This window comes from Aythya ferina (genome assembly GCF_964211825.1).
Source record: "Aythya ferina genome assembly, chromosome: 4".
NCBI lineage: Eukaryota > Metazoa > Chordata > Aves > Anseriformes > Anatidae > Aythya > Aythya ferina.
In genome coordinates this window covers 56,657,055-56,673,545 of record NC_140300.1, presented here as the reverse complement: position 1 = coordinate 56,673,545, position 16,491 = coordinate 56,657,055, and the positions used below count along the sequence as shown (strand labels likewise).

The following is a 16,491-nucleotide window of genomic DNA, read 5'->3' as shown; positions in this document are numbered from 1 at the left end:
ACTACCCCTGCGAAGACGCATTTAATCTCTTTACGCATTTGCTGAGATCAGGACCTGAAAGACACGAACGTGCTGAACTCATTTTGTGCAACGCACAGCATCTGTAAGTTAAACAGTCCATTTCTAAATGAATGCCACAGTAAAAATCTCCTTTTGTAATGAGCGCCAGACACCAGGAACCCCCGGCTTCACGTAGGCCCCTGCAATCCTGTAAGCTCTTGGGAGGTCCCCATGTTTTTCTTTCAGTGTCAGGGGCAAATACCACAGACTCACTCTTCTGGTCCCTGAAACAAATTATCAGATGAAGAAAATGATGTGTCTGTACAAGGAAGACTGTACAATCAGCGGCATACCAGTGCACTGACCCCATTCAGCCCCACAATGGGGAATTGAAGCCCAGCACTCCCAAGCTGGGATCTTTCACTCAATACACCCACGCTCGGGCTTTCAGCTCGAAGGGCTCCCTGTCTCCAATTCTACTGCCCAGCTTCTCAGTGAAGTCAGACCATGGATGGCAAGCCATAATTGCTCCGAAACCACAGCCAAGACACTTCCCTTTGGCCCCTTGGAGTCGGCGACCACCTGTGTTACCTGGAGCAGAAAGGAAACATCTCCATGTGTGTCATCTCCTGTAACCCAGGAGCCCTCGGTGGCTACAAAAACTAGCTTCACATGTGGCACAGGCGGAACAAGGCAAGAACTGGCTGTGCACAAAGAGGTTCCTGTGTATGATAGATTTTTTGTTCTATGAATGTATCTATTTACTTTTGAACAGAAAAAACCTTCAGGGTTTTTCATTATTATTAAGAGAAATGTTTCATAAAGAAATATAGAGCAGGCTAAACCTTTAAAACATGGCTTTCTCATTATTTAATTACATGTTGTGAAAAAGTAGCTCTTTTGTTTGTTTCAAACTTACCTCCTAATAACTTCACTTGCATGCTCCCAAATTCTTACATCAGAAAGGACATAAGAACATCATCTCCCTATTAATTTTCTCCATAGGACTCATAACTCAACAAGCTCCCACAATATCCCTCCCTCAGACACCTCTTGTCCACGCTGTCGAGTCATGACCTATTCAGCCTTTCCTTGTACTGAAGCTGCTCTGTGCGTTGCAGCACCCTCATTACCTTCCCTTACATCTTCTCCAGTTCTACTTCTTTGTGTGTGTTTTGCATTCTTGTTGCTGTTATTGTTGTTGTTTTGGCGTTTTTCTCCAAGATGGGGAAACAAACTTCACAACGTATTCTACATTCCTATGCACCACAGTAGCTATGCACTGGTATAATATCAACTTCAGTTTCATTTTCTATTTCTTATACAATAGCTTTAGAGACAGAATCACACAGTGGTTGAGGATCACACATTACTAGGTTTGAAACAAACTGGTAAAACAGCATAAATATAAAAAATCAGAGAGGAAGCCTAACTTCCTGTCTTGGTTTCCCCAATTCTCCATCTACCTTACTGCTGTCAACCGTATGTTTCTTGAATATTTTTCTATCCTTTCGGTTGAAGTGCCTGAGTACTTGGGCCGCTGCCCAAAGAAGACTGACCAAAAACTTAGTCCAGTTGTCTTCTCAGCCAGTATAAGTATGCAAAAACTCCTCCTGTGGAAAAGCTGTGACTTTCAACAAATAAATAAACCAACTCCAGTTAACAAGGTAGTCCACCCCCCTGCAGTTAAACTCCCATGACAAACACGTTCTGATGAAAAAGAACAAAGACATTTTAATTGTGTTTGTAGTGCATCTGCCTTCTCAGCACTGTCCACTCATCATCAGTTATGAGCGTTACGAGCACAGCATGCCCAGCGCCACCACCATCAACTCTAACACACACTGACACCCAACACAAACATGGGATGGCAAAGGAAAAGAGATTTCATTTAAATATGTGGCAAACACACAGAGAGAAGGAAATAGAAGCCGCACCAACAGCAAGCCTTTTGACATAACATCTGTATTTTCCCCTCACATGCTGTTTACGATGCACAGCAATAAATTTCAAAAAGGAGCAACACCACAGCCTGGTCAGGGTTGAAGCTTCCAAAGCGACAGGACAACGTTTTACTTTCAAAGAGTCAGGAGCTAAGAGTGTGAGATAACTTGCCCAGACACTGCTAGCTAATCAGAAAAGAGAGAAAAAAATAGCTTTAGTGACTTGGTCAAAAAATAGACTAATAAATAAGTTATCACTCTAATAAAGTGAGGTGTGCCCTTACCAATATATTAGTCAGAGAGGCACCTCTGCCTTCTACATTTATAAAATTGTGTGTATAATTGCCTGGGCTTGCAAATGACACTATATGTATTTCTAGCAGTGCTTTGAGCAGCATATTTTGTATGAGCTCTACCGTCAGGAAAGGTATATATTCTCACTCAACTGGCAGCAAACTTTGCTTACACAGAGACACTGCTGTAATGTTTAAATGCAAAAGTGTTCCAGAGTAACTGGAATACACAAGGAGGGAATAGTTTGATTTTATTCCACTGTATCTTTTATAATCCACCTGAAACCAGACACTTACAGCACTAGAAAGAAAGACACAATTTGTCCAGAAGACAAGAGAAAAACCGCGTTTACTCTTACTAGCAACTAAATAACATGAATATTCAATTTTATCATCAGCCTTCAATGTTAGCCTGGAATAACTAAAAAATGTGACCTCTCCTCTCTACTGAGTCCAGGGTGAGTTTGGCTCCAGCTCTTACAGAATAGTTTTACCAAGCTGATGTTATTGATGTTATCTTCACAACCATGAGGAGAGCTGTAAATTGTTTCTGAAAGAGCACTCTCATTTCTGGAGACCAAGAAAGTATTTCCTGGCTGGACTCTTAGAAGCTGATCTGTTAATAAATCAACAGAAAAACATATTTTCTTGAGCAAGAAGGGGATAAAATGGATATTGTTAGTAAGAAGAAAAAGACAAAAGAAATCACGTAGCCTAGGTTTTCATATATTCTCTCTCCTGTTTTCCTCCTAGCTTGAGGCATCTCTATATCTCATTTCTCTGGAAACACAATCGAACTCTTGCTGTCTTGATACAAATAAAAGTTGTTTGTCTTTTATTCAAGAAGGAGTGAGAAGCTCTAAAGTTACCAAGCTTGCTTCCTCCTCCAGCAACCCAGAAGGGTTTAGGTAACTGCTGCTAAAAGCACATTGGTCAAACACCTAGATGGCTTCTTCCTTTAACTAGTCCCTGTCCAGAAACTGTGGTGTAGTCAACCGTATCTGCTAGCCTAACCCTGCATGAGGAGCAGATAAACAGATCTGTCATATTAGCAACAGCAGCAGATGGGCCAGAAAGCTTACAAACTTTATGCAGTTTCTGTATTTTAGTAACATCGTGGTCCATGCAAAAATATGTAACTAGAGTTTGAGGTAGTCTTTTTTTAAATTCATTTATTCAGAAGATGAATGAAGATGAAGCATTTTCATAGCCCAGAGGGTATCAACCAGGCTGCATAAACACTGAAATTAAAGCATGAATGGTCAATGTCTCCTCCAACCTGCCTTCAAGGAGACCAACTTCAAGGCCTGTAGCCTCTGTAAAGTGTTTTCCGCCCAAAGGCCGAGATAAGAATGAAAGGCAGGAGATAAGAAGGAAATGCTCACTAACAAGAGTAGTTAGTAAGTCTAAAGCCAGACTGAAAGCACGATTTAATGAGCTGAGCAAAGACTGGGTCTGCACAAGGAGCAGGTCAACTGCAGAAAGAAAAGTCACACAAGAAGTAGAAAATGAGGTTATAAGACTTAAACAAACAAACAAACAAACTTGGTTAATTTGTTTTCTGGCACTTCCATTCACCAAGTCATTACAACCCCCATTTCTCAGCATTTAAAAGTAAAGAAAGGTCAGGCTTCCTGGCCATTTCAAAAGGTCTACTACAGTTACTTACAGCAGCTATTGCTGGGTTTCTGGCAAAAAAATTGTAAACCATGGAAGTGGCTGGCACAAAAAACGTCTTTCCCAAGAACAAGCAATGTGGTAATAAGTGATCCTCCTTTAATAAGCCGCTGGCAACTATGGCTCTGTCAATCACCTTAAGGTCTGTCAAAACAGACAAGTGCGGCTGAGGCAGGCCAACATTTTGTGGTGTTTTTTGCTGTGTTTTGTTTTTCTTTAAAGAATGAGCCCATTGCATCTGAGGGCAGTAGCTAACTAATCTTGCTCACATCTCTGTGATTCAAAAAGTTATCCCACTTGCCTCAAAAAAGTGTGTCCAAACAGCGTGGGTGGAACATGCCAGACGGCACTTGGTGCTCCCGGGTCTCCCATTACACAGAGAAACCTGAGGCTGGAGGACCCAGGGGAACCTGTTATACAGGAGCCAGTTACAAAAGGACCCGTCCACAGCAAAACACATAGGAAATGTGGAAATCATCCACCAAATCTGCTGTTAGGTGCCACCACCACATTCAATGGGGCGTTACATCTAGATGGCCTGGCCTACTTTCATGGCTGGCCCTGCTGCAAGCAGGAGGTTGGGCCAGAGACCTCTGAAGGCTCCTTATGAGCCTTACGAACTAATTTACAATCCCACAAATATCCGTTCGCAGACTGTAATGCAGAGATAGGATTGCATGTCCGTAAGGATTTATGCAGATCTCTATCCTACATTAGGACCTGGCTCACTGCGGGCTCCATGTGAAGGGGAGGGAACGGGCGAGGAGACCTTCACAGCGCTGACCCACGCCAGCTGAAACCGTGGTGGTGGTGCAGACCAAGAGGAAGATTTGTTCCTGCTAAAAATGTGAAGGAGGGACTGTACTCCTGTAGTCAAACATTTGACCCAAGTGCTTTCCGTAGCTACCCTATGAGCACCGAAGACGTCCCCATTCTCTGGGCCCCAGCAGGCTGTTTCTCAGCCCGGTTGTTCCCATGGCTGTTTGGCACCATGCCTTGCCTTAACCATCTCATGGTTTTAAGGGTCAAAACCACACTGTTTACAAAACGCGTGGTCTGACTTCACAGCGAAACACCACCATATCCACTCCGAGAGCCAGCTTTTGGCAGCTTCACCCCAGCTAGCACCCCCTCCAGCCTAAGACACTTCTGAAAACCACTAGGAGCGACCAGAGGAAGACGGTGGTTGCAGAAGCAGCTAGAGGAGCTGGGGAGGGCAGGCTGTTACCCACACTTCATCAGGCTGGTGAGATCCTGGCACAAAGCCACCTGTGGAGAGGAAGATGAGAACCTGCATGACAGCACCAGCTTTTAGTCGGCCAGACAGCATTAAGAACAGGCCAGTTACGGATGAAGGTAAAAGCCACGCTTCCTAAGCTGACAGAAAAAGAAATTCAAAAGGCAGGAAGCAGAAAGCCACAAGGAATTCACTGCAGCAGCTCAGTTTGTAAAGGAGGGTTGCAGTATCCCAGCACTGCAGTGTAGTCTACAAAACCTGAGCTACTTCCATCCAGGGACTGAAGCCACTTACTGCAGCAGCTCGGCACAGACTGCCAGAGCAGCAGGATGAGTTAGCCACTGCTGAAGTCCATAATTACTGCTGGAGCTGAGGAATGCAAACCAAACCTGAGCTGGCCACTTCGAAACTAGTTCACATGCATTTATGTTCAGCTGAAACATGACCGGGAAAAAATCAAGCAGCCTAATGAGGCAGAAAAGTTTGGTCACCTTGCAAAAGCACTGAGACCTTGACTTGAGGTGCAAATCTCACTTTTTTCTTTTTCTTTCTTTTTTTTTTTTTTTTTTTAAACAATAATTAGGAAAGAATGAGCTTGCAAGAGAAGCCATGTATCTAAAACCTACCTAACATCATGCAATGACCATTACCTTGCCGTTCATTGAAAGAAACACCATATAACCATGTAACAGGCTCCAGTTCCCTTCTGCAACACACTATGCAATTACTCCTGGCATTTCTACAGGATATACTGAGAGCACAATACCACAGACTAGGACAGTATGACATGCCTACATCCATGCCTACTGACCCAATGGGCTCCGTACTCATTTCTTAAGTGAACAACCATAGCAAATAAAATACAAATAGCCATTTATAAAGCATTGTGTGTTTATGGCTCCATATTCATGCCAAACATATCTCTAAGCATGTGATTGCAAACTCACCACTGCTCTCTACTAAAGCTTTCAAAAACCTTATGCATGCAATTCATTCACGAAGGAGGCTGAGAGGTGCCACAACACGTAATTACTACAGCCTAAGTGGTGAGAAACAGGTAAAGCAAATCCAGGCAGGTTTTGAGCAAGAACTCTTTGCCCTGTTGCCTATTTACAGACTACCTCTCATTCACAAGTAACCTCGTGTGTGAGTACAATCACCTAATTGTTTGCACTGCAGGAGCACCTACGGACTTCGGCCTTGAGTCCGTGCCCACACAACATCGACCTGACAGAGCTACCACCAAAGACCTTGGCCCCAAAGCACGTGTGTTGTCAAACACGGGCAAGAAACAATGTTTGGACACACCAAAACAGGTGGGAACTATGAGAAGGCAGGTTTGGATAAAATCTGCAGCATGCTGGGAGTGGAGCACAAGCTTCGGTAGCACAGGTACCTGCACACTTGGGTGTTAAACACAGGGCTTGGCAAGGTCATCGGTTTTCAACTTGGTGTCTGCACAAGCCCAAGTGACCTGTAAACTCCTTTTGAAGAGCCTACGGAGAGGTAACAGTGAAAAGCGAGGCTTATATTTGCTGTATTTCTGCTGGAAATAGAAATAAAAGCTGAGGACCATTACACCATCTGGTCATTACTCACTGAGACAGGAGGCAATGTAAAGGATTCAGAACCATGGAAAATCCTCAGGAATTGGAAATGGATGCACAAGCCACTGAGCAAATGTGTTCATCAGCATGGAAACAAGAAAAAATTGAAATAGTGTGTCTCAGTTGTTCAACAACTTCCTAGCTAGTGGGAAAAAAAAAAAGCCAAATTTATTTCCTTTTTACCTTCATCATTTGTCACAAAAATCAACCTTATGAATTTTATAGCTCACTTTTCTTCCAGCTCACAAGATGATTGGTGTCTAGCAACTCCCAAAAGATAGGATATATTTTGTCCTCTGTCTCAATATAAACATTGGAGACACTGCAAAGGAGGCACTAGAGCTGATTTAAGTAATCACTGAAACCAGAAGCCTAAAAATCGTTTGAGCAGGAAAATGAAAGAGACTAAGGCAATGGGCTACAGATAAATCTGCTTTTCCTCTTTAAGATCAAATATGTCACTGAATGAGGCTAGCTATTGACACAAAAAGCAGAACACTGATAGATGTAGTGATTCTGACACTAAAAAATTTCACAGCCATGCTGTGCTTGAAATGTAGCCAAGAAGCGTGTCCCTACAGACCTTCCAACAGCTCTTTGGCATCAGCCTCACCAAGGAGCTCTGGCTGTACAACTCTAACAAAAACTAACAACCAAGAGAAATACCTTGGAAATAAAAGCAAAGGACTTGAATTAATAAGAAATCTATAGACTAAAGGCTATCACCATAAATGAAAATGACAAGGTGAGAGCTACTAACTCCTGCCCAATGAAAGAAACTGGAAGGATTGTAGGTCAAGCTGCTTGCTTTTTGTTACTTTGTCTTTATTGACAAAGTATTAATTAAGATTTTTGCTTGATACTTTTATTGATAAACTATTAATTAAGACTTCTGCTTGATGCTTTACCTGAAGGCACTTGGATTAATTCTTCTGCTGTTTATTCTTCAGAGCATTAAACACATCAAAAATAAAAATGGAAAGAATACTAGTTCTGATTTTGCAAGTGTAAATCGCAATTAAAGGGCTCCTGGCTTAGACACAGACAACCCACTCTGGAAACAACCAGACAGACCAACTCCTAACAACAGTCAGGCAAGTACAAGAACATGCAGCATGCCTACATATAGGAGCGTGAATCCTCTCACTGAAGTCAGGCTTGGGCAGCTACGTTCCCATGCAGGCATCGGTGTCTTGCTGAATTTGGAGTACTCAGGGAAAAGCAATGGGAAACCTCTGTTCATACAGCTTTTAAAACCCACACAGATATACACCTGCACATACACATCTACATGAAGGTAACAAGAACTCCAGCTGAAAATCACTTTAAGCCTCTACTGGGGGATGCTGCAGGAAACAAAATTTCTCTGAGAAAAGCTGCAAAGCTTCACAGCCCTACGAGACCTACGCTCGTCCTTCTACACCTCGCAGGCATCTCCTGGTCAGCTGAAAGACAGGATATGATAGTACGTAGCTAGCCCTCCTAAGAAAATGCATGAAGTACTATCAAAGCCTCCACTTTTGATAAAAACAGAACAGACCTAACACTATCAGACTTGCTTCCCTACCAGAAGAAGCACTGCATTTGAGATTACCTGTCCATACCACTACAACCCTGGCTGGCCTCCCTCCTCTCTGAGTCTCCCACTCCTTCCAGATGTTCGTATTCATAAAGGAGGCTTCTCTACAAGGGTGACACCTGTCCTGAAGATGCTTGTTTGAAAAATACTACACTTGTTTTTAGAGCATCTCAGATTACAGACTGAAAGTTTTAATTTTCACGCTCCCTTTACAGCAACTGTTTACATTACCTCTTCACAACTATTCTTTGCCTGTTTTGGCTTCCCACAAAACTAGGGTTTTCCTCTTTAATTGCATAGGTTTTCTCAGCCAGTAGGAGAAAAAAAAAAAAAAAAAAAAAAGGAAGTATAGTATTTCTTTTCAACAAAAAGGAAAACTATGACAAACTAATAGTGCTGTAAGGAAAGCTCAGTGTCTTCAAAGCTTTCTTCAGCTCCACTTTGAAAACAGTAGGTTTGTGTGCTCCTTAAATTCCCTTTTTTTGAAAGAATCTAGGGACAAAATACACACCCTCTTAAAGAAAAAAATAATAATAACCTGACATGCTATGTTAATAATGCCTAGTGTGTTAGATACAATCTTTGCTTGAAAACAGACCTTAAAATCCTGATTTGCAACTGGTTAAAGACCTACCTAGTGAACAGCAGATGCAAGTCGTTGACCACCAGTAGACCACAGCCGCTCATAACATGACAGCAAGCACCTGAGAAGCCCCATCCAGGCTCACTCAGCCACCATCACTCAGCTGGTAGGTGAGCTGAGCAGGATGCAGGCACCTCGCTGGGCGCAGGGAGTACCCGGGCACAACCTCCTGCCGATCAGCTCTGGAAATCTTCTTTCTGTACGGGTGCTGGCTTACTTCTAGCTTCAGAAGCCAGAGCACCTTGACAGCACCCTGGGATTAAGCAAGGTGTACGGGTTTCCCTGAGTGGAGACGGTGAAGACAAAGGAGGCCCTTTAGGGAAGCCCAAAGAAAACACTGGGCTTGCTCTGAACGCCAGCTATTGTTATTTCATCTGTCAGTGAGAGGGGAACGTGTCTGGGCACCAACCCTGCTGTACACGACGAGCACAGGAGCAAACGTTCAACGCCGGCCTGCTGGAGCAAGAGGCAAGGCCGGAGTCTGCTCCCACACGGGCTGAGCAGAGGCTGGCAAGGCTGAGGGGCAGCTGAGGTATTCATTAGCTATCAAGTCTTACTCACAATAACGTGGAGAAAGACTTATGCGTCCAAAAACCTGTTTCTTTCATATCCACTGCCTATAGACAGAAACATTCATGGACATTATTACCAAAGTAGAAAATATAACTTGAGTCTGAAAGAGTGAATAATAATTTGCCTATTTTTCTTAAGCTGAGAGTTTCTCTAGATTTTACACAGGTTTTTTTTTGTTTGTTTTTAAAGGACCAAAAAAGTTCCCTCAAAAAAAAGTCACACTCATTTTATAGCCCCACAATACCTCATAAGACTCCGCTGCCATGCCTGAAACACACCATCAGCAGCCAGCTTCCCCTAATGCTAATAATACACGGTGAGTTTTACAGCCCCGGTGTTAAACACCGTCCTTGCAGTTTTACTCCTTTGTTCCCTCTGAGCACCCAGTGAAAATGCACGTTGCAGCATGTGCAGCTGGAAGGGAGCAGATGAGCAGGAGCTACCACAGCTGTGGTTTCAGGTGAGGGTGGACACAGCGATGCTCTGTCCTGCGACCAGTGCAGGGGCTGAAACGCTGCTCTGCCACAGGCCAGACCCAGGTCTTCCCCCCAAAACACGCCTACTGGGCTAGTGGGAAAGCCACCGAGGCTTGTCACCTTCCCTCTCCTCTCTCTTGGTGGGATTCCCCATACTGGGCCTAGCACTGCGGCCTTTGGTATCTGCTCTCCTCCCAAGACAGGTAGCCTACAGACCTTCTGAAGCACTAACAGCTAGCAAAAACTGCTACAAAAATACACCTTCATGGAACTACCCAAACTCTTCAGATAGAGGCATTTTTCACTGTCACGGTGTATAAATTTTGCAAACAAAGTATGGAGTTGTTTCATAGAGTTCAGGTGGTTTGCCTTTCTCACTGATACACCCTCGTTAATCGCTCCATTAATCAGCAGACAGTGGAACCCAAGGTTAAGCTAATACAGCACTGTGTTTGACTGCTTCCAGACTTCTACTTTGGCCTCCCCAGCCCAAGGCACAAGAACAACAAAGTTTCATGTTGCGTGGTTTAGAAGCATGTCCAGCTCCAGAAAACATACTACAGAAGTCACTATGTGGTACGTGTTTAAGTGCACTGCATAGTGACTTCCTTTCATAAGAAAAAAACAGAATAGACTTAGTGAAGAAGAAGAACCCTTTGACCGCATGCTCTGCTGCTGCCATGACTCAGAGCAGGAGCCTGATTAAAAAAGAGCTGTGAAGATGCGCTCAGATGTCAACAGGAAAGCACCTTGGTTCATCCAAATATACACGCCTGTACGCTCTTAGCATTCACACACATCGCACACAGGGCTCAGGTGAAGCTCCAGGTCAAACCGAGGGATCAAATACACCGGACAGAAGAAAGCATGTTTATATATTAGGTGAAGGGATTTTATTCCAAGAAGAAATTAATATCCTTAAAAACCTTTCCCGATCTGGCCCACCCAGGGAGTCACTGCAATAGTGGAAACTGGATATTGCAGTAACATTTCCAGCAGTCAACATCATTAGAAAACAATCAAAACATTTATGCTCTATATTTAAAGCAGAAACAAGTTCGAGGGCTTGAAATTTCAGAACCCCATTAGATTTCTGCTGCTGCAGGAATTGATTACTAAGATGTTCCTTCCATCCCCACATCTCACAGCCACGGTTTCTGCGACGGAAACCACCAGCTGGGTGCAGCTTTTGGTTTATTTCCTCCAAACACTTCTGGCTTTCCTTGCCTACCAGGGAGGGAGAAGCCCAGCCATCGCGTGTTTGCTGAAGCCCAAGGCAGGCGTGGTGCACTCCCAGGGCAGGCTTGAATGCCAAGAGCCCCGGAGGACACCTGATACTCCCGGGCTGCAACTTTCCTGTTACTCTCCCTAACTAGACGTCTCGAATGCAAACACCAATGTGGTAAAGCTCTTGGCATGCCCTACCTCGGGGACAAGCTGCAACGCTGCTGGCCAGGAGGACAGGTTCATGATCTGGATGAGTGGCCCAAGGCAACAGCACGAGAACAGCTTGGAGACAGGGCCCACGTCCCGGCCTTCCACTTCACAAAATCGCTGAATGAAAAAATCACCAGTCTTCAGCATGTTTTCATACACAGCTGACTCTTCCTGTAACATCTCTGCACTGAAAGCATACTTCACGAATCCAAACCAACCCATTCAAAGCCAGATTTTAAATTATGGCAACATGTGTACAAGGTCCAAACTCAGCCCACTACAATCCTTACAATCTGATAAATATAAAATTGGGCAATATGCCTCCACAAGCAAATTGCAAAGAGGACCTAACCGTGACACAAAAGGAAATCACCAGCGAGATTTGCAGTCAGAGCTTGCTGAAGGCTTCAGCCTGCCTTCAACAGGTTAGGAGAAAGTACTCGCCTCCTTCCTGCCGAGTTCCTGCACTGGAAGTTGAAAATGAATAAAAAGGAGCAAAAAAAAGCTTGTTTTCCTCTTTAAAAAAAAAAAAAAGGTCAGGTGAAGAGCAAGATGGGGCTCATTCGGCCAACAACGAAGGCAGCCCAAGAGCCCACTCGAATAGAGTTTGCTGCTAAAGTCACAGCCACCACCAAGGGCTCTCTTCCACACAATGGCACTCTTTGTGGGGGGAAAGGAGGTGGAGAAGGCAGAGAGACAGCGCGAGCTGTCCATTAACTTATAAATCCTTGACTTGAGTTGCACAATGAATACAATGCATCAGTGTGTTTGACTTTGCTTCTTCATGAGGAGTGGGAAGGGGGGGGAGAAAAAGAAATTAAACGAAGTCGTATCTTTCCTTCCTGCGTGTTTCTCATTTTCACCGTGCATTTTAGATAAAGGCAGTAACCTGCCTGAGTCTTGCAAGACCTTCTGCAGCTTCCGTTAAAGAGCAAAAAGCATTTCCAGCTCCAAGGTTTCACAACCAAAACGTGAGCACAAGCCCCAGACACAGAAATCAGGCACGTTTTATGCAGTCCGTGCTCACTTAGCTCTTGCCCCCCTCTTCCCAGCCTCTAAAGGCTGCTCTAACAAAGTGCATTGAAGGCCCAACCCAACACTTCTGAGCTCTTTGCTCAAACTTGGGAGCAAACTCATAAGCACCTCAGTCAAGCTACTAGTTTAAATATACCCAAATCTACCTTTTGTTTTAGGTTGCAGTAGCCACCTCACAGAAATAAAAGCAGCTCTAAGTTGGGGTGGGAGAGAAGAAAAAAATGTGTAGTTTGAATCCCCTCAAGTTCCCATGGCAATACTATGAGGCATACAAAAGGTGTAGATGAGTGTGCGGTCAGCTCCTCCTCAGAGGTTTTATTACTATGAAACCTAAAACTCCCTTGCTGAACAGAAATTTTCTTCATTTAAAGGAGATAATTGGGAGGGGAAAAATAGACACTTCATGTTTTATGACTGGCTATAAATGAATAACATTTAATATCCAATAGGGTACGTAGCACCATAATCATCCACTAATGACTGGGGAAAACTCTGTGAAAATTAGTGCACCTAAATTGGTGGAGTGTTAATTTAATTTTTGGTGCCAAGAGGGAACGGGGCAGGGAGAGGGAAGAAAGGGAACACTTAGCTCCAGCTCCCAGCGTGGCAAAAAAACCTCGTCCCCCCCTGCGCCTGGCTGAGCACAAACAATGGGCAGCAGCCCAGCCCCACCGACCTCGCTGAATTATAACTCGTGCTAGTTAGTTTAATTATTGCCCATACATTTCTTGAAAACGCCGATTGAAACCTCAGCTTGTAATTGCAGAAATTGCTCTGGGCACGACCGCGGGAATACTGCAAGGTTTGGTCACTTCAGTGGAGCTCACTCACTGCTAGAGCAGCCCTTGCAAAAGGGCATGGCCCTTCCACAGAGCGTGTGAAAACCTCTCAAAGACACCCATTGTCCAAGACGCAGAGCTCAAGTGCAAGAAATACAGCAGGAAGTCCCATCTGCGAACACAAAAGGCGATGGAGACAGGGAAATGAGGTGGAGCACCCTCAAGCCTGCTACACCAGCAGTGCCTTGCTTGGGGAGGCACCGAAGAGCCGAAAACGGGGGGGGGGAATCAGCTTCCAGGATGACAAACACTAGTGGGAGCAAATGGAAGGTGTGTCAAAGAGATCCTATTAAAATAATAACGCTCATTAAAGACTTAAGTTACAAAAGCCTTGCAAAGTTACAAGAAAGCTTCAAGTCACTCTTAGCAAAGACGCCGAGTTTCATCATGGGACCTACGGGATTTACAGGCGGGTTCCTCGACCCTCCAAATCAGCAAGCTTAGCACACGCTGGCTTTGTGGCTTTGTTTACTCAAAGTCCGCGTGGGCTTCCCAACGTGTCCCCCTCAGCCAGCTCAAAGCCCAGACACACTCACCCGTTTCCTAACACGCGAGCAACTTCGATCATGGCAAAAACGGAGGCCAAGCAAGCTGCTCCGATGCAGCCCTTCGGCTGGAGGACAGCGCCCCAGAAGTGCATTTTCACGTTACACGCCAAGCACTAAGTAAGTGCCTCTTAAGCAAGGCACAGCCACTTACACCTAATTGAGCTGAAAACACAAATACACGGGTTTAAGCAGCTGCTCATGCCCACAGGCCAGGCCCGTTACTTTGCCTCCTCTTTAACTGAGAAACTCCCCCGGTCTCTTTGCAGTAAGTGCATGTTGAATCTGCTTAGACAGACATGATCAGTCTGGCCGTGGAAAAAAGGCAGTGAAAGAAAGCATAGATCAGTTGTTCCCATCTCCTTTAGTGCAGCTGAGGACACCGCACTACAGGCAAGACTCTGGTGCAAGAAGCAGGTCCCTGCTCTTCTTCCATAGCTTTAATCAAAGACTGAGAGGCACTTTCTATTTTTAAAGTCAAATGAAAGCTTTGGGTTCAAGCCTCCTGCAAATTCACACTGAAGATAACCCGCCAGGAAAGCACATTATTTACACACAAGGCAGCTTACTTATTAACACAAACCCCTAGCAAAAGCTGTGCTTCCGTACTTTAAAGCGGGCTGCAGAGAGCTGTTTACATTCCTTTCTGCCACCAGCAATGCCAAGGTCTGAGCCCGGCACTCCATGGCCCCTTGTGCACCACGGGCTGAGGAATGTCACCCCTTGGGCAGGGCCCACAACACCCCCAGGTTCAAACACCGACCCCTGCACACGGCCAGGTAACACTGCCCATTCTGGAGCTCCTCTGCAGCCAGAAGGCCCAGGGAGGTACCCCAGCAGCCAGCCTTTCCCACAGCCTTGTCCCCACGCCTACCACCACACTCTGTTGTTCCCCAAACGAAGGCACGAGCATCTAGCAGCCCTTGGTGGGAAGCACGTGCAGGCTCTCCCCCCTGGCTTGCTGGCTGCAAACGGCAGCCCTGTCCAAACCCCAGGCACAACATAAGCCCGCTACCTGCCATGCAGTTTTCATGCTCTTATACACACCGGTGGAACGCAGAAAAACTTTTGTATCCCCGTGGTGGATCTGCCACCCATTCTCCAGTGCTGTTTGGTTGCCAAGGTTCATAGGGAATTTCTGTATAATGAGCAAAAAGGGTCTATCCACTCATTTTTAAGTGGGCAGCTTGTCTCGAGCTTCCCCCTCAGCACAGGACAAATGGTCGTGTTTGAGCAGACCCGAGGGGAAGGCAGCGGGTGGCAGCGAGGTGGTGGCTGGGAGCTGTGCGAGGGACACCACTGTGCGTGTCCCTCTGTGCTGCCCACTCCAGAAGGCCAGTGACAGCTAAATACTCAAAGCCAAGATTAAAAAATGAAACCGAGAAGCACGGAATATGCAGGTTCCACTCTCAGTGCTGCAAACATTTCTGCTGTCCATGCTGGGATTTAATTTTTTCCCCGAAGGAGTTTCAGGGAGAGCTGTGCCACTTCCCAGGCTATATATACCACAGGCATGTAGGATTGTGAAGGACTCCCCTTGGGGCACAGCACCATAACTCAAACCTTCAACCTACCGTGGCATGACCGACTTCTCCATTCACCGCTCCGAAAGCCACCTGCCTTACACCTCCCCAGGTTTCCACCCCTCCATCCTCTCATGCTTCCAACCACCCCACAGCGACACCAGGACACAAGACCGAGCCCCCCCAGCATCCCACACTTCTGCCGAGACACAGCTTGCCCCGAAACACGCAAGACTCCTGCTGGGGACCGAGGGACGAGGGCTGGCACCAGCACCCCACAAGATGCCCCACAACCTGCCAGCATCCCGGGGGTGGCCGGGCCGTGTCCTGGGGCCGCCTGCTGTCCCCTGCTGTCCCCTGCTGTCCCCTCCCGCCCCGTCCCGTCGCGGTGGCACCCACCCAGGCACTTGATGTGGAAGCCGCTGGGGGGCTTGAGGGACCGGCGCGCCCAGCCCTGGCGCAGCACCTCGAGGTGCTCCTCCTTGCCCTGCACCAGCAGCACCTGCTCGTCGATCCAGCCCAGGAAGAAGGTCTCGGCCACCGCCGCCGTGGCCCGCCGGTCCCAGAAGTGCTGCATGTTCTCCCGCTTGAAGTCCGCGAAGATCTCGTAGCCGATGCGGTGGCGACCCAGCTCCGACGATGCTCCCCCAGCACCCGGACCCGGAGCCGCTCCCGGACCCGGTCCCGCTCCCGGAGCCGCTCCCGGCCCCTCTCCGCCGCCCCCCGGCCGCCCCCCGGCGCCCAGGACGATGGCCAGGGAGTGCGGGGCGATCTGCAGGCACCGCTCGGCCCTGCGCGGCATGGCCCTGGGGCATGCCCTCCGCACCGGGCACCGCACCGGGCTGCCCCTATCGCAGCCCCGGCACGGCTCGGCACGGCTCGGCACGGCTCGGCACAGCCGCTCCGCCCTCGGCACACCTCCGGCACGGCTCGGCTCGGCTCGGCCGCTCCGCCCCTGCCAGCGTTATCCTGCCTCCTCCCGGCCAGAAGCAGCGCGGCGCGTCCCTCCCATCCCTCAAGGGGTGCTGCCCTGTCCCGGCGCCGAAGGGGTCCGCCAAAAAGCGCAGCCAGCCCCGCTGCTCAG

General features: G+C 46.8%; 1 protein-coding gene across 1 annotated transcript in view; it reads right to left on the bottom strand.

The window, feature by feature from the left end:
• LOC311436385 (stork-head box protein ham-1-like) overlaps positions 1 to 16,232 on the bottom strand; it is a 58,837-nt gene extending 42,605 nt beyond the window's left edge. The window contains exon 1 of the mRNA XM_084518522.1: positions 15,807 to 16,232. Coding sequence (XP_084374648.1) covers positions 15,807 to 16,209 — 403 coding nt within the window. The 5' untranslated portion in view covers positions 16,210 to 16,232. The remainder of the gene's footprint in view (positions 1 to 15,806) is intronic.
• Positions 16,233 to 16,491: the final 259 nt, after the last annotated feature.